Source organism: Lithobates pipiens, unplaced genomic scaffold (assembly GCF_037356315.1).
Source record: "Lithobates pipiens isolate NorthernLeopardFrog02 unplaced genomic scaffold, aLitPip1_a1.2 Scaffold_23, whole genome shotgun sequence".
NCBI lineage: Eukaryota > Metazoa > Chordata > Amphibia > Anura > Ranidae > Lithobates > Lithobates pipiens.
Window position 1 is genome coordinate 151,610,373 of NW_027507785.1, and position 26,122 is coordinate 151,636,494.

At 45.0% G+C, this 26,122-nt stretch overlaps 1 protein-coding gene across 4 annotated transcripts in view; it reads left to right on the forward strand.

The window, feature by feature from the left end:
- TCF20 (transcription factor 20) overlaps window positions 1-26,122 on the forward strand; it is a 437,268-nt gene that overhangs the window by 177,914 nt on the left and 233,232 nt on the right. For all 4 annotated transcript variants that reach the window (XM_077452493.1, XM_077452492.1, XM_077452491.1 and 1 more), the window contains exon 4: window positions 12,890-12,983. In XM_077452493.1, the coding sequence (XP_077308619.1) occupies window positions 12,890-12,983 (94 nt within the window). The remainder of the gene's footprint in view (window positions 1-12,889; window positions 12,984-26,122) is intronic.

The window sequence follows — 26,122 nt, forward strand, 5'->3', positions numbered from 1 at the left end:
TACAGGTTACTACATTAGATTTACAGAGGTCTACTGCTAAAATTACTGCCATCGAGCTGACCTTAGCGGTGATACCTTACATGCATGGTGCAATTTCTGTTTACATATGACGCCAGACCGACGCTTGCGTTCGCCTTTGCGCAAGAGCAGGGGGGACAGGGTTGTTTTTATTTTATTTTTTTTTATTTTTTTAACTGTTCCTTCCATATTTTTATCATTTTTATTGTTATCTTAGGAATGTAAATATCCCCTATGATGGCAATAGGTAGTGACAGGTACATTTTTTTTTTTTTTTTTTTTTTTTTTTTTTTTAAATTGGGGTGTATTAGACCCTAGATCTTTCCTCTGCCCTCAAAGCATCTGACCACACCGTTCAGTGTGAAAAAATGTTTTCCCAATTTTCCAATGGCGCTGTTTATATCCGGGAGGGGGGACATTCCCTCCCACTGCTTGTAAAAGCAGTCTAGAGGCTAATTAGCTGCTAGGATTGCTTTTACATGAAAGCCGATCACTGGCTGAAAAGAATGATACCAAGATGATGCCTAAACCCACAGGCATCATTCTGGTATAACCATTCAAAGTCTAGCAACATACCAGTACGTTGCTGGTCCTTATTGGACATATATTGTAATCTTATTATTATTTTTTTTTTTCATGCAGCCTGTTGGCTGAACGAAAGATATTGCTCGGTGGGTATGCCTACCATTAGAATACCTCCCTTCCTCCACCCACTTCTAATGATGGGCATACATGCACCATTTATATATGCCAAAGCATGGGGGCATCCTCCCGCAAAAGTTATGCCACGTACACAAGGTCAGACTTTTCCACGGGGCAAGCCTCCATCGAAATTTTGACGGTATGCAAGCGGCATTAGGAGCAAAATCACTCTTCCGCCCCTGCTGCCCCCATGCTTCGGCATATATGTTTTTTTTTTTTTTTTTTAAACTGTGTTGGTGAAATCACCTCCTACAGCGTTGGAGTCACGGCTTTATGTATCGTGGGAGCAAACGCTGTTGCTGCCAAGATAAATAAATCCACGCTGCAACTGAATGGCGTACCTGCTAAGCTAATTATGGTTAACATTAAAACAAAGTAACATTACAGTATAACAGTAAGACCTTACCATACCTGCAAAGCAAATGGCAAAAAAAAAGTTAAAAAATTTTTTTTAACGCAACCTGTGCCTAATAAATATATAATTATATATATATATATATATATATATATATATATATATATATATATATATATATACCGAAGCATGGGGGCATCCTCCCGCAAAAAAGTTATGCCGCGTAAACACGGTCAAACTTTTCCACAGGCAAGCCCTCCATCGGCATTTCGACCGTATGTACGCTCCTCCGCCCCTGCTGCCCCCATGCTTCGGCATATATGCTCTTTTTTTCTTTTTTTTTCTTTTTAACTGTGTTGGTGAAATCACCTCCTACAGCACTGGAGTCACGACTTTAATTATTGTGGGAGCAAACGCTGTTTCTGTCAAGATAAATAAATCCACGCTGCAGCTGAATGCTGCACCTGAAAGCAAAAAATGGTTAACAATAAAACACAGTAAACGGTAAAGTATAAAAAAATACATACTTGAAAAGCAAGCATGATAAAACATAATAAAACATTGCAGAATAGAATACAGTAAAAAAAGAGCAACAATAGAGAGAGAACAATAAAACGACTTTTTGGTGTATATATATATATATATATATATATATATATATATATATATATATATATATATATATATATATACACAAATAAATATACATTTTTACTTTTTATTTTTTTTGTAACTGTAACATCTGTAACGGTTTGGGTGTCTCAAAATGCGATGGCATCTTGGGAGACCCTGTGTAACTGTCCTAGCCTGTGAAATGCTGTACCCTACATTAAAACTTCACTAGTGTGTGTTAGTGTTCAAAACATTCACCAATGCAAAGACCAGGATTGCCAGGACAGCGTGGACAATAACAGGTGTCATGCCTATATCCGCGCTTGGAACAGACACGACATCTTCTTTGGGGGGCTTGTTGGGTAGGGGGTACTCGGGAGGACATACGGAAAATTACTCTCATGCAGTCGGCTTACTGCATTTGGTTGGGAATGGTGAGGTGCAGAGCCGTCTGGATACAGAAGGTCTGTGACAATCTCTGGAATATAAGAAAGGATAAAGTCCCGTCTGAAGCTCTGTATAGCACATGAGCGTTTAGCAAAGCCAATTGAAATAAGTAAACAGACGCTTTTTTGTACCAGCGTCTGGCCTTATGGGCAACTAGATACGGCGCCAACAACTGGTCATTGAGGTCCACCCCTCCCATATTTTGGTTATATTCGTGGACACAGAGAGGTTTCTCCACAACACCAGTCGCTGTAGTAATTTGGATTGTCGTGTCTGCATGAAGGGAGGTAAGAACGAAAACATTCTTATCCCTCCACTTCATAGCGAGCAAGTTATTACACTGCAAGCAGGCTCTCTCCCCCAGCCTAAGATGGGAATCTACAAGCCCCTGGGGAAAGCTCCGGCAATTAGGTCACACTGTGCCACATGCTTCAATCTGCTGATCAAATGACTAAACAGTGGCACGCTCGTGTCATAATTGTCCACGTACAAGTGGTACCCCTTTCCAAATAAGGGTGACACCAAGTTCCACACTATCTTGCCAGCGCTCCCTATGTAATTTGGGCAGTTCTCCAGCTCTACGTAACTATCTTTTCTCTCATAAACCGTAAAGCTCCATACATAGCCTGTTGCCCTGTCACAGAACTTTTAGATCTTGACCCTGTATCTGGCACGCTTGCTGGGAAGGTACTGTTTGAAAGACAAGCGGGCAGAAAATTTAATCAGGGAGTCAACTTGATGGGGAATAAACAAGGCTGCAAAACGTTGAAGTGGTTTATGAGGAGCCAAATTTTGTAGAGCCGATCGTATTCAGGGTCTCCACGAGGATGACAAAGTTCATTGTCGTTGAAGTGCAAGAACCGCAAGATCTGCTTGTATCGTTTCCTGGACATGGAGGTAGAGAACATTGGCATATGGTCAATTGGATGCGTGGACCAATACGTCCGTAACGTCATGAATTTATGTATGCCCATGTTGAGGGAAAGGCCCAGAAAGGTCTTAAATTCGGAAACCATAATTGGTTTCCAATCTCTGGCAAGGGAAGGCAACTGGGGATTAGCGGCGATGTGTTGACCAGCATATAAATTAGGTCCACAATAGATCTATAGAGATCCGTGAAAAACAGTGAATAAAAAGCAAGTGGCGTAAAATCAGCTGTTTCCACCTGAATACCGGGTTGGCCAGTGAATGGGGAAAGTACGGGTTCTGCAGAAGTGGTGGGCCCGCAATCAGGATTGGCGAATTCTGCAGGAAGGACACTATGGGAATGATGGGCGTGCCTTTGTCGTCTTCTTAGTGGCAGCGGGACACTACTTGTGCTTCCCAATCAAGGGGGGGCAATCAAGGGGTTAAACCTTTATTGGGGGGGGGGGGTAGGGGGCTACCCTGGACCTAAAGGGGCCTAAAGCTAACTGCCCTGACACTTTTTACAGTCACAGCTGACACTAAATGCAGTGATCAATAAATAAATGACCACTGCAATCAGTGACACTGTGACTGGGGGGGCAGGGGGTGATCGGGGGATGTCTGGGGTGAATGTGTACCTACATGTCAGTGTAGTGTTGATGCATTTACTTGGATGCCTTCTCTCTTCGCCATCCGGGCAAATAGACCGCCACGAGGAGAGCGACATCACTTCCTTCTGCCTGTGTTTACACTACACAGGCAGGGGACGCTTCTCATTCGCCAGGAGCGATCGTGAGGGCGTGGCCAGAAACCAATGGCCACCCCTCATCACGGATCGCTCCTGAAGCGAAACGGACCGCCACCGCCAGCGGGAGGGCCCCCCACCCGCTGGAAGGCAGGCACGTACAGGTACGTGGTTGTGCCTGTCCGTGCCATTGTGCCAACGTATAAGTACAGGCGACGGTCCTCAAGTGGTCAAGCCTGGTTCATGCTGCAAGTTTCTATTTGCTCAACCCTTTGGGAAGAATGGGGGGGGAGACCGATCGCCGTACCAACATAATGGATGGTGGTGCGATCACCCCCTCTGTCTTGCGTCATCTATTGGTCCTCTGAGACTCCAGCACTACGATGTCATGGGCACGGCCCCGTGTTTAGTTAGCAGTGGAGTGAAGCAGCAGTCATGTTCAGTAGGTGGCAAGTTTTATTTTATTTTTATTTTTTATTTTTGTGGGGTCTTATCGCAATTAAAGGAGGATTTAGTCGGGGACTTTTATATTTAAAAAAAAAAAAAAACTTGTCGACTTTGTAAATTCATGCGGGGGTTGGGCTGCGATCTGGAGGTTCGTTGCTAATCCTCTTTTTATCATGGCATATATTTACTTAAGTTCAGTTCTACCATGGATATCATAATGAGATTACAGAGACTCCTCTAAACGGACATCATTTGATGCTGTAGTTATCACTTTAGCCCAAATGTACATCCGCCATGCATTGTTGCAATACCCTTGCAGAGAACTCCTTATCACACCAATGAGAAGAACAAACAAGTTGCCAGCTCCCCATATCGGTTGCATACCTTGTTGTGGACATCATATATTGTCCCATAAATTGCCACTACATCAGACAGCCGTGGAAGAACCGTTCACGCAACTGCCCCACACCTTATAAATTTTTTGTGGAATACCTCTACTTATGTAAGTAGCCTTATATAATGGGGTGGGTTTGTTGACGAGAGCCTTCCATTCTATAGTAGTTGGGGGGGGGGGGGGGGGGGGGGCAGACTTTTTTTCCACGAGAGCACTATGATTTTCTTAGCAGCGTAAAGTAAAATTGTCAAAGTGCGGGTCACTCTTTTCGGAGCCAGTGCATCCACTAATCCCAAAAGGCATACCTCCTGGGCTGGCTGTATATGAATAGTAGTAACCACCTCAGTGCACTCAGTGACACCTTTCCAAAATTCCTGGATAGCCACACAATTCCAAAATACATGTAGAAAATCTGCATCGGGGAAAGTGCGCCACCAGCAACAGGGTGACCAGGTCGGGAACATTCTCACCAATCTTGCTGGAGTAAGATATATATACGATGTAAAAATTAGAATCTTATCCACTGATCTCTGGCTGACACCAGTATGGTAAAGTTAATGTCCCAAATATTGTCCCAATCATCCCCATCCATCTGAGGGAATGCCTCCTCCCACATTGCCCTGCAATGTGAAAGGAGCTCAAAAGTTACAAGTAACTACTAGTATAAAGTAGATGGGACCTTGTTCAGATCCTCCTCTCTAAGGATTCCAGAGATTGCTCATTTGCAGACTGAGACTAGTAACGCCAAATTGGCCATTATATGCATGTCTCAGTTGCAAATAACGAAACAAGTGAGTATTGAGTTAAAGTTTTAGCTTTCAGAGTATTGAACGGAAGGAGTTTCCCACCACCCATTATATCTTTCAGTGTTTTGATATTTGATACTATATTTAGTCCAAACAAATGGGTCAGGATAATTGAAAAAAGTGTATCAGGTTGGGTTTTCTCCAAAGCAGAGCATGAGGGGAAATTGTATTAACACCCCCCCCATCTTGTTAGCCACTATCCATGCCCTACCGGTTATACGCATGGACACTGTAACAACATATGGAGCCCTAGGTCAATGTATCAACAGATGTGTCAATGCCTTGTAAGAACCTACAACAGCTGCTTCAAGTGCATTTGCAGCATCATCTGCTGGGAGACTAAACCAACCTATGGGCGAAGACCAGCTGACCTGCTAGGAAGTGTCTATGCAAATCAGGAACCGCCAGCCCCCCTTGATTCCATGGCAATTGTAGAACCTTGAGTTTGATCCTTGAGGGTGACGCCCCTGCCACAGGAAATTTGTCAACAACTGATCAATTTTTTTGGCTATGTATTTCGGTATCCAGACTGTTAATAACCCTAGGGTTATTAATCTTGACTGTAGGGTTATTATTTCTCCTTCAGGAGAGGACTAGGCAGAACATGTAAAACGTGAAACAACTGAACAGTTCCGCCCAGCTCAGCATTTTTCTGCTTAGTGAAGGACCTAGGCTCCCTGCCAGGACCATCAATCCGGGATTTTTTACTGGATTTTGTCTTTTGTGCAAGATATTGATCCTGTGACCTTCTATCAACAGCCGGCTGAGTGACAGGCTAGATAATATAGATCCTTGTAGTCTCCCCAGCCTGGCCATTGAGCGTGTGCAGGCCCTAGCTACGTGCTGGGCAACCACAACATGCTCCTCAGGCTCCCGGGGTGGCCGGTGAGCTATTTGCTCCGGGGCACACGTATGACGACTACGGATGTCTTTGTCACAGTGTGCCGTGGCCCGCAGCCACCCCGTACTGCTCGGGTGTGGGTCTGTGATGGGATTCCTCCAGCTGGTTCGGACGGTAAGTACAGCTCTCCCTGCCTCAGAGGCTGGGCATTCCCTGGGAGGTCGATTGGGGTCCCTCTGCTCCCTTTCCTCTCTCCTTATCCCTGTATTCCCCCCCCCCCCCGCGTTGGAGATGATGCTTGACTGGGCTGTGGTGCGGTGTATGTACCTGGGGAGGGGCTCTGATCCTTGGCTGGGGGCTGCACTGGCTGTTTGCGTCCATGTGCTGTCATCTGTCTCTGCTGGTGTCTGGGCTCTGCATGTGCTGCTGCCATAGCGCTGACCGCCGCCATTTTCTGTAGTCTCTGTGTACAGCATGATTGTCAGCCATTTTCTGTTAGCCTCTGTGAGAAGCATGACTGTCGGACATTTTCTCGGAGTCCGGCGGCCATTTTGCCTGTTTTTTTACTATACAAGGACATCCGGCGGCCATTTTCTTGTAGCCTCAGCGTGATTTTTCTCTCCAGCGCTGGTTCCTGTGCCTCAGAACTAGCACGTTTTTTGTTCCTGGAATGGCAGTGTGGTACCCCTTTGAAGAGAGCTTCCTTAAAAAATGGCTGTCGTGGACCCCCCAGTATCCAGGTTAAATAAAGTAACCATGATCCCGGGAGAAGGGGCTCCTGCATTTAAGGACCCTACCGACAGGAGGGCTGAGGCAGTGGCCCAGTCCATGTTTATGGTAGTGGGGTCAGCACTACGACCAATATTGGCCACGGCATTAATGTCGCAGACCCTTACTGAGTGGGCAAAACAATTGCACCATGAATTGGAGAAGCAGCAGTCACCTCCAGTCTGTAGAACTAGCAGACCAGTTAGTGCATGGCCTTAAGTATTTCTGTGATACGGCCCTGGATGCACTTCCCCTGCTGTCCAGAGCATGGGTATCAGCAGTGGTGCTGCGGCGCCTGATCTGGCTGAAATGCTGGTCTGCGGACCAGGCATCTAAAAAAAAAAAAAAAAAAAAGCCTTGACGGATTTGCCCCTCCTTGGTGAGTGGCTACTTGGAGCTTCGCTGGATAACATTATTAAGAATGTCACAGGTAGGAAGAGCACGTTGCGCCCACAGTCCAAGAAGGCTAAGGAGCCACACTGCAGGCAAGGGCCCTCCTTTTCCACTCAAAAGAGAATTTTTCGTCCGCCAGGGACTTCAGGTAAATGCTCCGCATGACTGGGCGACTGCTGAGGGCCAAAAGCGTCCCTGGTCTCGCAAGTCTGCAAGCAAAAGTACTACCGCATGAAGGTTTGCCCCAGCCCGACACTCATCATATCAATCGTCTGTCTCCCAGGTGTGCAAGTCGGCGACTTGGTCGTTTGTTCACACTTTCACAAAGTTCTACAAAATTGATTTAAGTGCATCTTCTGATGCTTGCTTTGGCAGCAAAGTTTTGCAGGTAGTCGTTTAATCATTGCACTTTACACTTTCTTCTTGTTAAAGGAAGTTACATTTGGTTGTCAATACATTTTGATGCATTTGTTGACCGCTAGTTATGATGTGGTCTGTTCAGAGGGTGACTCTTCCGTTGAGGTGCACCTCTGGTTGTGGGTGAAGTTATGTTTCCACCCCTCGTTATGACACTGCTTGGGGGATGTCCCTACAGTCAAGATTAATGAAGCTGTGTCCGACAATGAACAAAAGAGAAAATGGGATTTTTGTACTCACCGTAAAATCCTTTTCTCTGAAGTTCATTGAAGGACACAGCACCCACCCCTCCTATAGCTTACGTTATACTGCTTGTTGACGTACTGAGCTGCAGGAAGCAGGCTGATGGGTTATAGCCGGAGGGACTGCCCCCTGGGCGGAACTGTACAGTTCTGTTTTTCACATGTTTTACTTGTTCTGCCTAGTCTTCTCCTGAAGGTGATGTAATAACCCTATGGTCAAGATTAATGGAGCTGTGTCCATCAATGAACTTCAGAGAAACCGATTTTACGGTGATTACAAAAATCCTATTTTTAAGTGTAAGAATCTGGAAATTTAACCCAATTGACTTTCAGCCCCGAAAATTTTGCAAAAGAATTTAGGATACCTAGTGCCACCGTCAAGGACTCATTCAAATTGCGCAAAAAGAGGACTATATCATCAGCATATGGAGACTTTTTTTTTTTTCCTGCAGGCTACCCACCGTTATTCCTCGTGAAGCTGCAGCCAACGGCTCTATCATGGTGGCGAAAAGACTCGGAGACATAGCACAGCCTTGTCGGGTGCCCCTATTCACCGAAATAACTCGTATAACATGCCATTTCATTTTATGGACGTGGTTGGGGAATGGTAGATGTCAATCCACTTTCTAAAATGAGGGCCAAAGCCTAATACCTCAAACACCTTAAACATGTTTTTCCAATGCATGAAATCAAAGGTCTTTTCTAAATCAAGGAAAACCAGTACCCAACCACTAGAGTTATTTGGGTCTAAATGGGTATGCGTGAAGACCCTACGTAGATTGATATCCGTGGCTTTCTTAGGCATAAATCCAGTCTGATCTTGAGGAAATATGATGTAAAACTGACAAGTCTGGTGGGTAGCAATATGGTTACTATCTTGAAATTCACCATTCCATTAGTAATTTCAATGGGACATGTTCTCCAATACCTCAAACAGAATGGTCCCAGCAAAGGTAGGAGGGATGTATACATTCACCAGATCCAAGCGGTGAGAGTAAACATCAATTATTACCACTAAATGGCACCCTCCCAGGATCGGTGAATACTGTCTCTATAGAGCAATGTAATGATCTATAAAATAATACAAACGTACCTCTAGCATATGAGGAGAATGTGGCATGTATGGCTCTGTGTATCCAAGAACATTTCATAGGCAAGATTTTACTCCCAGCAGATGGGTTTCGTGCAAAAGTATGATGTGAGGATGATGGGCTTGTGAGTATTTAAGCACCAGGGCTCTTAAATTTACCGTCAACTGACATAACTGTAATTCTCATAATGGCCACAAGATGGAAGCCTAGGATTAACCATAAGATCCAGGGTCACACAGAGCCATACATTTTGCTGAGGAATACATTTGAACCAACAGCAGAGATAACATTGCAATGTGTCTGGATGTCAACCCCCCATAACTAGGGAGAAACTTGAGATGACACCAGATACCCACTCGTGCAGGAGTGGGAAAAAATATATGAAAAAAACAAAGCATAAAACAATAAAAAAAAAAAAAAAAAAAAACTCATCAGGAAGTCCTGCAGTCCCTGTCTCGCCAGCAACAAATTCGCAGGCAGACTTGATCCCAAAACAAAAAACACACAATGAAGCGCACTGCTTGAAATGTCACTCCATAAGCTACGGTGGGGAAAAACTGGGGTGTTTAAAGGGGGACATGTCAAGTCTGACCATGCAAGTATAGTTCTTGAACATCCACTAACTTTGTAGAGAGAACTCCAACTTCACACAGACTGTCAGATGAAAGTTTAGGTATCCATGAAATACAAGGGGCATACTGAGGTCTCTCCTCTGTATGTTTCCAGGATAAAAGGTGCCTTCCATATGAAACCTCATACGAAGTATGCTGTTCAGCATAAAATCGCATAAGTAAGCCCACAGCCCAGCGTGGGTCAAGACCCCAGGAAAACAGAACTTGGACCCCATCATTTTGAACAAGAGGAAACCAGCAAACCTTTAATCCACGGTATCCAGCCAATCGGAGACATCCGAGGGAACCTAAAAAACTGAACCCAGATATTCGACTCAGTGCTTGCTGGGGTACAACATACCATACGTGAGCCCTGTCCCTCTCGGCCTTCTGCGAACTTCCACTAATATGCGACGATGTGACAGGGAAGAAATGTAGCGTAGTATTTTCAAATCAAAGCTGCTGTTTTTTCCTGGCCTTGGCAAGTATAAGGTCTCTGTTGCAATAGTTCAGGGAATGAACCAGGAATGGCCTAAGCGGTGCACCCTGAGGTCTCGGTCCCGTCAGGACTATGCGCGTTCTCCACAATGTAGGTGGGGGAGACTTGCAGATTTAGGACCTCTTTAAAGAATTTTTCATCAAACTAGAAGGATTGAGGTCCTTCGCCCCTCTAGGAGACCCACCACTTAAAGTGCACATTATTTCGGCATACTCTATTCTCTGTGTCTTTGGACTGCGCCCTCAACACTTTTAACAGTGCGTTGAAGCTCAGCAACAGTTTGATTAGTGGCGATTGCAGCATCCTCTATATCAGAGATGCGATTTTCCACTGATGTAACTCTTATTTGTCTAGGTCCTGCCTGATAAGCCCACACTATGGCCAGTTTATCTATCCTGCCCATCACCAGCGTTTTGCTCTCCTGTATGGCCACCAGGATAGCTGTGGTGGAGTCTGCAGCCACAGGCTGGTCCATACCTGCAGGATTCTGAGGATATCCTCCTTCCTTATCCATGCTCACCAGCCACTACAGATCTGTCTGCAGACACCACTGGTGCTGTCCCCGGAGGCAAGATGGCTGCCACACGTGTGAGAGAAGGGGAGCTCTGGACCTTAGGGGGTGGCTGTTTCTTTACCGATCGGTGATTGGATGGCATCAATTTGGAGAGATTTCCCCAACCCCTGTGGCTGTAGGTGGCTGCTAAAACAGGATAAATACACAGGATTGTGCAGTCTGGAAGACGGAGCTCTCTAGCACGTTTTATCCCAACTACATCTGGACAATGCCCTCTTCCTTTTTTTTTTTTTTTTGTTGAAGCTCATCTGCTTCCTTTCAAGCCATCCATTGTATGCAATTGTTTTGCTAGCTGTGATTGGTCACAGTGATCACATGGTACAGACTGGGCCAATCATAGCCCAAATGTGCCATGTGATCAGCTGTGGCCAATCACATCTAATACTAACAAAACAATCGGTTTCAGTAAAAAGCTTGCGTATAACAATCAAATTCAATGCTGTATGCAAAAGTGTAGGGAAAAAACAAAAACTGATCACCTCACCGGAAGTACAATGTTACTATGGTAACTTATTGCTCTGGTCAAAGTGTTAATGTTTTTACCAAAAAATGACAACTTCAAAAAACTTGCCATGCCTCTTACTAAATACCTTGGGGCGCCTGCATTCCAAAAAGGGGTCATTTGGGGGATATGTGTACTGTCTGTCATTACATCAGGATTGATCAATTTTTAAATATATACTATAGTTTGTGGACTAAAACTTTCATACAGACAAAATGATACACTGATTTGGGTTATTTTCACCAAAGGAATGTAGCCAAATAAATTTTGGCCCAAGTCCATGAAGAGATTATTTCTTTGCAAATTTGTATAATAGGAACAAAGAAAAATGTGTGTGTTTTTTTTTCCCCAAATATTTTCGGTCTTTTTAAATTTATTTAGCAAAAAATAAAGCCCAGTGGTGATTAACTACTTCCTGCCCGGTCTATAGCAAAATGACAGCCAGGCGGTGGTTCAGTTGTCCTGACTAGACGTCATATGACCTCTTTCAGGATAACAGCCCCCGTAGCTCGGCGATCGGTGGTACGGCGTGCAAGTCTGACACTTCAATGCCGATCTCTGACGGAGGCTCTTTACCATGTGATCAGCCGTGTCCAAACGCGGCTGATCACTGTAAACAGGAAAAGCTGTTTTATCAGCTTTTCCTCACTCGCGTCTGACAGACTCAAGTATGGGAGAACCGAACGGCTGCCCCCATGATTAACCAGCACAGCCACCCCAATGCCCACATAGGACCACCAGGAATGCTGATTATGCATGGCCACCAGGTATGCTACCCTGGACCGCCAGGGATGCCAGTTAGTGCCCAGACATGCTGCCAATCAGTGCCCATCAGCAATGCCTGCCAGTGACACCTCATCAGCGTCGCCTCATTGGTGCCCATCAGTCCCACCTTGTCAGTGCAGCCTCATCCGTGAAGGAGAAAACTTATTTACAACAATTTATAACAGAAAAAAAATAAATAAATAAAAATTATCAAATGATACCAAAAGAGAGCTCTATTTGTGGGAACAAAATGATAAAAACTTTTGGGTACAGCGTAGCTTGACGGTGCAATTGTCATGTAAGAAGATAACAGCGCTGAAAATTTGCTTGGGCAGGAAGGGTAGAAACTGCCTGGTATTGAAGTGGTTAAATACCACCAAATGAAAGTCCTACTTGTATGAACAAAATGATGATTTAGTTTGGGTACAGTATTGCATGACCGCACAATTGTCATTCAAAGTGACGGTGCTGAAAGCTGAAAATTGCTCTTCGTAAGAAGGGGTAAAAGTGCTTGGTATTGAAATGGTTAAGTGCCAGTGCTGTATTTAAATGGATTGCAGCCTACAGTCAACCTTGAAAAGATGCACTAAAACACTTTTGCTATAAGAGTCCTGTTAAAATATATATTTGCCTATGGTTGTAATGAGATGTTAAGTTAAAATTTTTAGGAATTATATTATTATTATATTGCTAATAATGTGAGTTTGATGTTAAAGCCGTCTTTTAACCTTAATTTTTGTTTTTCTTTTACTAGATGTGTGCTCACTGCCAGGAGCCAGGAGCCACGCTGGGCTGTTACAACAAAGGTTGTGCCTGTTGCTACCATTTTCCATGTGCCACGGATTCAGGTAAGATGTACACAATGTCAGAGCTACAATATATTGCATAGAAACGATGCAAAGGATGCATCTTATTCATGCAGTATCGGACACGGGCCGGATATTCATAGACCTTGGGTTTTCTTATCATACCTTTTAGGAGACCGCTTTTGAGGATGCCCCCTATAAACTTCATTTCAAGAGTCCTCAGTTTTTATGCCAGTTAAGTTGATGTACATATTTTCCTTTACAGAAGTTATTCTTGGCTTAGCTAGTTTTTTTATTTGGATTCTTCAATCAGCTCATCGCTGTCTTTTAATACAACACTAGAAGCAGTGCCCCCGCCACCATGGGGATGGCCTGTAAGTTTGCTTCGGACACTGGATCCTGCATGGGCCCTCACTAGGCACTCTGTGCGGCACGTGTAGTCAGCCACTGGGTGCTATAAAAGTTTGATGCTGTGGTCCATCCCTATGGAACTCAGACCCATTCCGAGGGTAGGCCCACCATGAGGGGCAAAGTCTGGACCTGCAAAATAGGGACAAGCATCATTAGCAGGTAAGACAGGGTCACCCTTTTTCCCTGACCATCACCAATCCAATCAGTCTCAGGTAGATGTCGCATCATAGTACCCATTTAGGATATTTCCTTGGTTTGCCCCTCACAAGGTAGACTTTCCAGTCACCATCATGTCTGATGAGACATGTCTCAGCGTTGACTTTTACAAAGAGCCATTTCTCATCCTTTACAGTGGCAGGGTAGTCCTGTGCCCAAGGCCATCCTTGTTTTGTTTTAGGCAAGCTTGATCTACAACACCAGGAATTGGCACAGACACGTCCTCACTGTATCACAATTCCTAATGATTTATTAGACTTGATGGGTGTGGTTTATAAAGACTTCAGTGAACGTTCTGGAGAATTGAGTAATACAAACTGGGTGAGCAACTAGTCCTTAGCTACCAAAATATCATTCTCTCTCAAAATGTCCTTCAAACAGACTAGCTAAAATTAGCTCTGCCTGGTATATGCTGGCAACCAGCTAACTTATTTTAAGAGATTATAAAAGTACATTTCTTGTAGAAGACAGATGGAGTTGTTTCAGTCATGATGGAAGACAAAAAAGTGTCGCTAATACACTTCTCAAAATGTACCTGTGAGGCAGCTGATGTGACTTGTTATACAAGAGAGCTTGTAAGTGCAATTCTTTTTAATAATATACACTTTTTAATAAAATACACTTTGAAGGCGATAATGCTTTATGTATATTCTCTATTTTTGCTTCCTGTGCACCCCGTGGACTTGGAGAGACGGGAGGCTCCAGTTTTGAAGAGTAACTCCACTTTTGGTCCGAAAAAAAAAACCTTACACTCAAGGTGATCAATGTACAGTCCGAGGACGTTAAACTTTTTTGCAGAGTTCTATCTTTTGTTCTAAAGAGAGCTGTTTGTGTCCATGTACAAGTTAACATAAATGGGAGTGGTTTCATAATTGTCAATCAGCTTCAGCAGCTGCAGAGTTATGAGGAAGGCTGCAGGGTCTGCATCCCTTTAGACATGATTTCCTATGGGGAGTATCTCACCGAAAAATTGTTGCAGGGGATGGCAAAAATCTGACTTGTATCTTAGTGCAGACTTCTGGGAAAATCAGTGAGCCAATTAAACAAGCAGGAAATTGTTTCTAGGGGACATCCTGTACACATTCTGTGTGGAGAACACCACCTCCAGGTAGCCATATTGCATTTTACAGAAAATGACAGTGCTGCAGATTGAAAAGGAAAGGTAATTTCTAGTAATGTACAATTACCCTATCACTTGTGTAAAAATATATATATATATATATATATATATATATATATATATATATATATATATATATATATATATAATTATAATGTTTTTTTTTTCCTTGCTAAAGTGGAGTTACCCTTTTAAAGCGGAGGTCCACCCTAAAGTGGACCTTCCGCTCATCGGAACCCTCCCCCCCTCCGGCGCCACAATTGGCACCTTTCAGGGGGGAGGGGGGTGCAGATACCTGTACAGTACAGGTATCTGCACCCACTTCCGGGATAGCTCTCTGTGGAAAGGGGTGTAGATTACGCCTCTTTCCGCAAGTGCCCCGCTGCCTCTGGGATCTGTGTGTTTCCTGCCTCTGGGACCGTCCTTATTGCGCAGCGCGACTCGCGCATGCGCAGTAGGGAACCGGGAAATGAAGCCGAAAGGCTCCATTTCCTGATTCCCATACCCAAGATGGCGGCGGCAGCACCCGAGAGACGATCCAGAGATCGGCTTCGGGTGCCGACATCGCGGGCGCGCTGGACAGGTAAGTGTCACTATTTTAAAAGTCAGCAGCTGCAGTATTTGGACTCCCGCTTTAAAGATTAGCCATGTCCTAATCAGAGAATGGCTGGCTGTGTCATAAGCATTGTATGCCTGCCTTGTAAAAAGGCATGTTGAGAGGATGAGTGATTTTTTTTTTTTTCTCCAGTTTGAGGTGGAGGGAATCGGGTGGATCATGTGAAGTGTTTTATGTGAGCAAAATATTTCAACACTGATGCTGTCTACTGGTTCATAAAAATATTACAGAACTTTGTTACATCTATGTTTTTATCACGAACATGATTTGTATTTTGTATGACTTGCAGGAGAAAGGTGTCTTAGGTTACAACTGTTGCACCTTGTTATAGGAGGGTTATTTAACCACTTCAATACAGGGCATTTATACAGCATCCTTACCAGACCAATTTTTAGCTTTCAGTGCTCTCGCACTTTAAATGCCAGTTACTCAGTCATGCAACACTGTACCCAAACAACATTTTTATCATCTTTTTCATACAAATAGAGCTTTCTTTTGGTGGTATTTAATCACCACTGGGTTTTTTATATTTTGCGGCATAAGTGAAAAATAGAGTGAAAATTTCGAAAAAAAAAAAAAATTTCAAATCATTTTTGTTCATAAATTTGGCCCAAAATGTATACAACTACATCTCTTTGGTAAACAAAACAAATTAGTGGATATTATTTAGTCTCTTTGAAAGTTAGTCTACAAGCTATGGTGCAAATCATTGAAAATTGATCACACCTGATGCACTGATAGCCTATCTCATTTCTTGAGGCTCTGAAATTTCAGGAAAGTACAAATATCCCCCAAATGACCCCTTTTTGAAAAGTAGACAGTCCAAGGTATTTAGTAAGAGGCATGGTGAGTTTTTTGAAGTTGTAATTTTTTCCCACAATTCTTGGGAAAAAATGTTTTGTTAAAAAAAAAAAAAATTGTCATAACAAGTTATTTCTCATACATAGCATATGTATACTTCCAATTACACCCCAAAATACATTCTGCAACTCTTCCCGAGTATGGCGATACCACATGTGTGGGACTTTTACACAGGCTGGCCACACAGAGAAGTCCAAAATGCAGGGAGCGCCGTAAGGGGTTCTAGGAGCATAAATGACACCTCTAATTTCCTAATGACCTATTACATTTGTGAAGGCCCTGGAGCACCAGGACAATGGAATTACCCACGAAATGACCCCGTTTTGGAAAGCAAACACCCCAACGTATTTTCTAGGAGGCATAATGAGTCTTTTGAACTGTTAATTTTTTTCCACAAGTCTTCAGAAAACGCGGAAAGAAAATTTAAAATCTTTTTTCTTTTTTTTTTACACAAAGTTGTCCGTTTATAAGATATTTCTAACACATGGCATGTATATAGCAAAAATTACACCCCAAAACACATTCTGCTCCTCCTCCTGAGTATTGCGATACCACATGTGTGAGAATTTTACACAGCCTGGCCACATACAGAGGTCCAACATGGAAGTGGTACCTCCAGGCGTTCTAGGAGCATAAATTACACATCTCATTTCGTTCCTACCTATCACACTTTTGAAGGTTCTGGAGCACCAGGACAATAGAATTACCCACCAAATGACCCCATTTTGGAAAGAAAACACCCCAATATGTATTCTATGAGGCATGGGCTGCAAATAGGTACTCGGGTACTCCGACGGGCTGGTGACAGGTACTCTGGTACTCCGACGGGCTAGTGACAGGTACTCGGGTACTCCGACGGGCTAGTGACAGGTACTCGGGTACTCCGACGGGCTAGTGACAGGTACTCGGGTACTCCGACGGGCTAGTGACAGGTACTCGGGTACTCCGACGGGCTAGTGACAGGTACTCGGGTACTCCGACGGGCTAGTGACAGGTACTCGGGTACTCCGACGGGCTAGTGACAGGTACTCGGGTACTCCGACAGGCTAGTGACAGGTACTCGGGTACTCCGACGGGCTGGTGACAGGTACTCGGGTACTCCGACGGGCTGGTGTCAGGTACTCGGGTACTCCGACGGGCTGGTGTCAGGTACTTGGGTACTCAGATGAACTGTGACAGGTACTCAGATGGGCTGTGACAGGTACTCGGGTACTCAGATGGGCTGTGACAGGTACTCGGATGGGCTGTGACGGGTACTCGGATGGGCTGTGACGGGTACTCGGGTATTCGGGTGCTCAGATGGGCTGGGACAGATACTTGGGTACTCGGGTGCTCAGATGGGCTGGGACAGGTACTCGGGTGCTCAGATGGGCTGGGACGGGTACTCGGGTGCTCAGATGGGCTGGGACGGGTACTCGGGTGCTCAGATGGGCTGGGACGGGTACTCGGGTGCTCAGATGGGCTGGGTCGGGTACTCGGGTGCTCAGATGGGCTGGGTCGGGTACTCGGGTGCTCAGATGGGCTGGGTCGGGTACTCGGGTGCTCAGATGGGCTGGGTCGGGTACTCGGGTGCTCAGATGGGCTGGGACGGGTACTCGGGTGCTCAGATGGGCTGGGACGGGTACTCGGGTGCTCAGATGGGCTGGGACGGGTACTCGGGTGCTCAGATGGGCTGGGACAGGTACTCGGGTACTCGGGTGCTCAGATGGGCTGGGACAGGTACTCGGGTACTCGGGTGCTCAGATGGGCTGGGACAGGTACTCGGGTGCTCAGATGGGCTGTGATGGGTGATGACAGGTACTTTGATGGGTTGTGACAGATCCTCTTTATTGGGGGGTAATCAGTGTGGTTGCTGTGTACACTGAGCGGTAACGAGATGTTACCACAATCTCCTCCTCACACACACGATCAGTGTGTGAGGAGGAGAACCTAGTAACATCTCGTTACCGTGGTTTGTTTACATTCTGTGACCGGCTGTGATTGGACACAGCCGGTCACGTGGTAAAGGGCCAATTTCATTGGCTCTTTACTGCGATCGGGGTTGGGCTGTGTCAGGGTGACAAGCCGCATCCCCGATCGGCGCTCTGCACATGCCCTAGGTGCGTGCACGAGCGCTGTAATGGCGCAGTACATGTGACCGGCTGTGATTGGACACGGCCGGTCACATGTATCGGGGTGGGGGGGAGGGTCGATGTGGAGGAAAATCCCACAGATCGGGGATGGGCTGTGTCCAAGGGACACAGTTCATCCACGATAGCCACGCTGCGGGCCCCCGGGGGCCCGCAGGAGAGGCACAATACCGAGGCCGTCATATGACGTCCACCCAGGATGGGAGATCCCATCTGTGGCCGTCATTTGACTATGGCCCGGTATTGAAGTGGTTAAGAGCTGTATAGTGTTTACTCAAGTTGTGCATGTGTATCGGGGTTTCTTGAATACAGCAGTTATTTATAGGTTCATATTGTTTTGGAGTGCAGTGGGGATTTTTAAAAGAAAGTGTTTTTGGCTATTCATACTTGGGTGGATACAGCATCAGACCCCTGCCACTTCTTCACTGAGAACCAAGCCACCAAACATAGCCTCCCCGAGCGGAGAGCGAACTTCAGACCGCTCTTCACTGAAGACGGGTCACAGGAATGCAATTGCACTCCTGTGACCCAGAGGGGAAGCCCAGCCTAAAAAGCTCAGGCTGGTCTTCTCCTTTTAAGAGTTTACATAGGTATAGTTTATAAACGTTGAAAAAAGACCAGGTTTATGTATGTGTGTGCGTATGCACGTGTGATTTGTTTTATTAATATTTCCTATAGTCCTGTATATATGGTTTAAATATTCTGCGTCTGCCAAAATAATAATGTTTTCAATATTGTGCGTAATACAATATTATATGTGATACCAAAAAAATGAAACCAGTGGAAAAAAAGGGGGTACCTGTGTATGTGAATGCTAAGAATGAAATACTTAATTCACAAACCTATATAGAAAAGAAGATTGCGGAAACCTTAAACATATTATTGAATAATCATACAAAACGCATAACCATGTGAGCGACTCAAAGTAAATCAATTAATATTGTGTTAAAAGTCCCAAACTTGAAGTAAAGTGATAATAAATGCAACTTTAACAAACCACTTTGACCTACAGGTAAGCCTAGATTAAGGCTTACCTGTAGGTCCAAGCAATATCTCCTAAACCTATATGGTTTAGGAGATATTTGCCCGAAAACGGGCACCGCTGTCTACGGCGCATGCGCCGTAGACAGCGGCGCGCAGGCGCACTGAGCGCGGCATTTCCAAGAATGGAGCTGCTGCGCGTGTCGACTCCCGTGCGCATGCGCGGGAGTGACGTCATCGCGGCTTCGCCGAATGACCGCGGCGGAGCTGCGAGACGCCACCAGCAAGATGAATGCGGCGGACTACAGGGGGCAGCGGCGACTTCGCTGGCTCCTGTGTCAGGTAAGTGACACATAATGGGCTACTATGCGATGCATAGTAGCCCATTATGCTTTACCTTTGCAGGGAATGAAAGAGGAAGTAAACCCATCAGCGTTTACTTCCTCTTTAAAGTGAAGTAATGAATGCAACCTCTGATGCAGCACCCAGAAATCTGTAATGGCAACTGGTCTATACTTTATATGCAAGCAGAGAGGTAAGCTAAAAAGCCAGATGGCCTCTTACTGGACAGGATGGTCACTCTCCTCCGCCAAAGACAATGAGCCGTTTAATAAGTTTCCAACCTTCCAGTCAATCTACCTGATGCTTCACCAGTAGGTATAAAAGATTTAGAAAAAAACTTTATGGTGCAGTAAAAAGTGTTAGTTTATTCCAACATTTTTTGCATAAACACAGCGAAGGACTATGGTACAAGACACAGCCGCAAGCTTTCAGACTGCCAGCTCGTACATGGTGACGTCACAAGGTTCACTCCAACCGACGCGTTTACCTGTAACAAGAATTGACTGGGAACGGAAAAAACTCTGGGACGTCACTCGCCACATAATTTATACTAGGCAGGGGAGACACTGGACGAGGTACAGAATAAATTTTTTCCTCCCAGGTTTCACACGTTTTTTTTTTATGCGGAAAAACATTTTTTAACCACTCAGCAACTGGCCCATAGCCGAATGACGGCTATAGGGCGGTTGCTTAACTCTGGGGGGGCGTACGGTGACTTCTTCCCAAAATCCTGCTCTCACGCGCCCTTTGGAGCGCGCACCCAAGAACTTCTGTGACCACTGGGTCCAGAGGACTCGACGCTTCACGGAACACGGTAAACGGCCACTGGTCGCGGCCGTTTTACCAAGTGATCGCTCAATCAAATGACGGAGCGATCTGTCCAGTGTGAGAGGTGAGGGGAGAGATCGGTGGCAGCAGTGCTGTGGGTTGCATGTGTAGTGCCCACAGCGCTGCTCAGTGACAGCTCAATCTATTCTGACCCATCCATACTCTGCATACTCATCCGTCCATGCTGAGCATACGCATCCATCCATCCTCAGCAATATTCAGCCATCCCATCGATATATAGCCATACCCATACGTACCCAGCCATGCTCAGCTCTGCCGTGCCCAGCCGTACTCGCCCAGCCGTTCTCTGCCTGTGCCCAGCCGTACTCGCCCAGCCGTTCTCTGCCTGTGCCCAGCCGTACTCGCCCAGCCGTTCTCTGCCTGTGCCCAGCCGTTCTCGGCCTGTGCCCAGCCGTACGTGCCCAGCCGTTCTCGGCCTGTGCCCAGCCGTACTCGGCCTGTACCCAGCCGTACTCGCCCAGCCGTACTCGGCCTGTACCCAGCCGTATTCGCCCAGCCATACTCGGCCTGTACCCAGCCGTACTCTCCCAGCCATACTCGGCCTGTACCCAGCCGTACTCATTCTTGCTCAGCCATGCTACTACAGTGCCTCACAAAAGTATAATAGGTAGTCAAATTAGATTTGAAACTTGTGTCCCTAGAACATCTGACATTCCTCTCTGCATGTTGAGCCTCTCTGTTGCCATGTTCTGGAAAAGTCTCACACGTGTGGTATTGCCGTACTCAGTAGGAAAATGTATTTTGGGGTGTAATTTATGCTATGCATATGCTGTGTGTGAGAAATAACCTGCTAATGTAACAAGTTTGTGGGGAAAAAAAAGGAAAATAAAAGAAAATCTTGATTTTTGCAAAGAATTGTGGGAAAACATTACAACTTCGAAAAACTCGCCATGCCTCTTACTAAATACATTGGAATGTCTACTTTCCAAAAATGGGTCATTTGGGGGGTATTTGTACTTTCTTGGCTTGTTGGGGTCTCAAGAAATTAGGCCGTCGGTACTTCAGGTGTGATCAATTTTCAGAGATTGGCACCATAGCTTGTGGACTCTATAACTTTCACAAAGACCAAATAATATACACAGATTTGGGTTATTTTTACCAAAGATATGTAGTGGTATAAATTTTGGCCAAAATATATGAAGAAAAATTACTAATTTGCAAAATTTTATAATGGAAACAAAAAATGCATTTTTTTTTTAATTTTTTTACAGAATTTTCGGTCTTTTTTTTTCTTAGCACAAAAAATAAAAAACCCAGCGGTGATTAAATACCACCAAAAGAAAGCTCTATTTGTGTGAAAAAAAGGAATTTCAAATGGGTACAGTGTTGTATGACTTGAGTAATTGTCATTCAAAATGTGAGCACCGTAAGCTGAAAATTGGTCTGGTTATTAAGGGGGTTTAAGTGCCCAGTGGTGAAGTGGTTAAAAACAAACCTATTTAAAAACAATATTTAAAAAAAGTTCCACATAAACAGCTACACTAAAACATATCGCAATTAAAACTAATAAGGTTTTTATTCAATCGTTTTGATGCATTTTCTAGAGTTCTATGTAGACATAATTAACAAAATAGCCATTAGGTATCACTTTGGATCTGACGGCAAAGTTCATATTAAAACACATTAGTCAAATACAAGGTTTACTATAATATATTCATAGTTAACCGATTTTCATCTGTCAAACAGTAACATTACATAGTGATGCTAATAATACACAGAAAAGTCTAACCACCATAATAAACCTTCAAAAAATGTTTTTTTTTTTTTTTATTTATTTTTTTACGTAAAAAAAAAGACTTCATCATTTGGTTAATACCGATATAGATAACCACTTCAATACAGGGCACTTGCACACCCTTCCTTCCCAGACCAATTTTCAGCTTTCAGCGCTTTCACATTTTGCATGACAATTAGTCATGAAACGTTGTACCCAAACAAGATTTTTATAATTTTTGCATTCAAATAGAGCTTTCTATTGGTGGTATTTAATCACTGTGGTTTTTGTTTGTTGCAACATAAGTTAAACTAGAGCGAAAATATTGGAAAAAAAAAAAAAAAAACTTTTTTGTTACAATGATAACATTTTGCAAATAAGTCTCCGTTGTTCATAAATTTCGGGCAAACATTTATACTGCTACACCTCTTTCTACAAGCTATGGTGTAAATCATTGAAAATTGATCACGCCTGATGTACTGATGGCCTATCATTTTTTGAGGCCCTAAAATGTCAGAAAAGTACAAATATACCCCCCCCCCCCCCCCCCCCATGACCTTTTTTGAAAAGTAGACAGTCAAAGCTATTTAGTGAAAGGCATGGTGAGTCTTTTTGAAGTAATTTGTTCCAACAATTCTTGGGAAAATTACGATTTTTCTTTTTTTTCACTAAATTGACAGTTATTTCTCACGCACAGTATATGCACACTTCCCGTTACACCCAAAAATAGATTCTGCTGCTCCTGAGTATGGTGATACCACATGTGAGACTTTTACACAGCCTGGCCACATACAGAGGTCCAATAAATTACACCTCTAATTTCCTAACAACCTATTACATTTTTGAAGGCCCTGGAGTACCAGAACAATGGAATTGCCCACAAAATGACCCCATTTTGGAAAGCAAACACCCAAACATCTATTCTATGAAGCATTGAGTGTCTTGAACGGTTAATTTTTTTACACAAGTATTCAGAAAACATGGAAAGAAAATCAAAACCTATATATATTTATTATTTTTTTTTTACACAATGTTGTCAATTTATAAGATATTTCTAACTCATAGCATGTATATAGCAAAATTTACACTCCAAAACACATTTTGCTACTCATCCCGAGTATGTGAGATTTTTACAGAGCCAGTCCACATACAGAGGCCCAACATTGAAGTAGTACCTTCAGGCGTGCTAGGAGCATAAACTACACATCTGATTTCATTCCTACCTATCACACTTTTGAAGGTCCTTGAGCACCAGGACAGCGGAATTACCCACAAAATTACTAAATTTTGGAAAGCAAACACCCCAACATATATTCTGAGGCATGGGCTACAGATAGGCACTCAGGTACTCTGATGGGCTGGAGACCGGTACTCGGGTAACCCGATGAGCTGAAGATAGGTACTCGGGTACTTTGATGGGCTATGAACAGATACTCGGGTACTCTGGTCTGCAGATAGGTACTTGGGTACTTTCATACTAGGTGGCTGTGCCCCTGGGTGTCTGTTGTCTCCCCGCTTGGTGTCTGCACATGCTGATCGCCATAGCTCTGTTCTGCCGCCTTTCTCTTTTGTTTTTGTTTTTCCCACTATCGCGCTCAGTGTTTGGCGGCCATGTTTGGTGTGACTCAGGGAGAAGCATGGTCAGAAACCATTTTACTGTAGTTCGGTGGCCATTTTCCCTGTCATTATGTCCTTTATACTGGATGCTCGGTGGCTATTTTGTTGTAGCCCAGCTCGTTTTTTTGCCCAGCGCTTGTCTGAGGTTCAGAACAGTGCAGTTTCTTCTCACAGAACCCTGGGATCTGACACAGGCACCACTAGCTGAACAGCGCAGAACTCTGTGAGGGTGGTGAGTCCTGTGGTGGGGGCCCCTCAGCCTGCAGCAGCTAGGAGGGTGGGACTATACACCTGTCCTAAGTCCCCAAGGGTGGCAGACAGGGTGGGTCAGCATGGCTTCAGAAACTGATTTTCTTCCCCTGAACTTCCTGCAATTGCAACCGGCTCCTCTGCAAACAGTGCAGTGCCTTTGGACGCATTGTCGGCAGTCCTGAAAAGCGCTAGTTGGAGCACTTATCATAGCTGTGCGTGATACCCTGAAGATCAGGATACAGCAGGTCCTTCTGCTGCAGTAGTGATCCCTTTTGTGTCCCGTAAGCCAGCCCATACACCTAAGGTGTTTCTGTATCTGACTTATTTCAATAAGTTCATATACAGGAATGGGGGGCGACCCTTTCGGTCCAAAAAAGCATGGAGGTGCATTACCCCCTTGTGGAGAGCCTTCTGCAATAATGGTCGGCTCCTCCAGTCATGGACCCCTCTGTGGTTAAGGACCCCACGGGCAGGAACTGAGGCAGTGGCCCGTTGCTTTTTTACAGTTTGGGGGTCAGCAATATGACCAGTACTGATCACAGCACTTGTCGCGGACACTTACTGAATGGGCAAACTTTTGCACCACGAATTGGAGAAGTAGCAGGCTACTCCCGTCTGCGTGGAACTAGCAGACCTGTTAGTGCACGGTCTTAAGTACGCTTGGGACGCGGCTCTGGATACGCTTCCTCTGCTATCCAGGGTTTTAGTGTCACCTGATTCGGCGGACCAGGCATCTAAAAAAAAAAAAAAAAAAAAAAAAAAAAGCCTTGACCGATCTACCCTTACTTGGTGAGCGGCTCTTTGGAGCCTCATTGGATGACATTATTAAGAATGTCACAGGTGGGAAGAGTACCTTTCTCCCATAGGCCAGGAAGACTAAGGAGCCAGCCACACCACAGGCAAGGGCCCTCATTTTCCGCTCAAAGGGTTTTTTCGTCCGTCCGGGACTTCGGCTAAACGCTCCCAGTCCAACAGGACGACCTCTGAGGGACAAAAGCGTCCCTGGAACCGCAAGCCTGCGAGCAAAAGTGCTACCGCATGACTGTTTTGCCCCCGCCCTTCATACAGGTGGGGGGTCGCCTTTGGAAGTTTGCAGCCCAGTGGGCCTCTCGGCTATCTGACCAATGGGTCTGCGAACAGATTTCCTCTGGCTACAAGATAGTTCCTCTCTTGGCCACCAAACAGACTCTTACCCTCCAGCATAAACTTACTCACGGCTCGCTGTAAGGCCCTATTGAGGGCAGTATGGGACCTGCTAAGCTGCAGGGTGGTAGTGCCTGTTCCGGAGTCGGAAAGGTTTCAGGGGTTCTACTCCAATCTGTAGTCCCCAAAAAGGAAGGAGTATGTCCAATCTTGGCCCTAATGGCCTCAATTGCCTTGTTAAAATACAGAGGTTCAGAATGAGATCAGTTCGCTCAGTAGTCGCTGCACTCCATCAAGGGGACTCCCTGGCATCTTTGGACTCACGGATGCGTACCTGCACATATGCCTCAGGCATCAGAGGGTTCTGCGAATTGAAGTCGGGGAAGCCCACTACCAGTTTGTGGTTACCCCTTTTTTGGCTTGGTTTCAGCACCCCGAGTCTTTACCACGGTATTGATTCCAATTTTTGGCATTGAGACAATGCAGGATTGCAATCGCAGGTTATCTGGACGATCTCCTTCTGAGAGCAGCTTCCGCCTCCGCATTAAAGGGGATGTGGCGATCACCATGCAAATCCTGCAGGAATTTGGGTGGCTGTTGAACCTAAAAAAGTCGGTGTTCGTACCGGATTCAGAGCTTGTAGTACCTAGGCTTACCGCTGGACTCCATGGAAGCGAGAGTGTTCTCCCTTCAGACAAAACTGCAGACTCTCAGAGCCGCGGTAAAACTAATGCTGAAACGCAGGTGGTCGTCGCTGCGTTTCTGCATGCGAGTTCTGGGACTCATGGTGGCCTCCTTCGAGGCAGTACCGTATGCCCAGTTTCACACCAGAGTCCTGCAGAAGGAGATTTTGACAAAGTGGGACAAATCTCCGTTGTCCCTGGATCGGCAGATTCAGGTGAGCCAGTTAGTCATGGATTCCCTGATCTG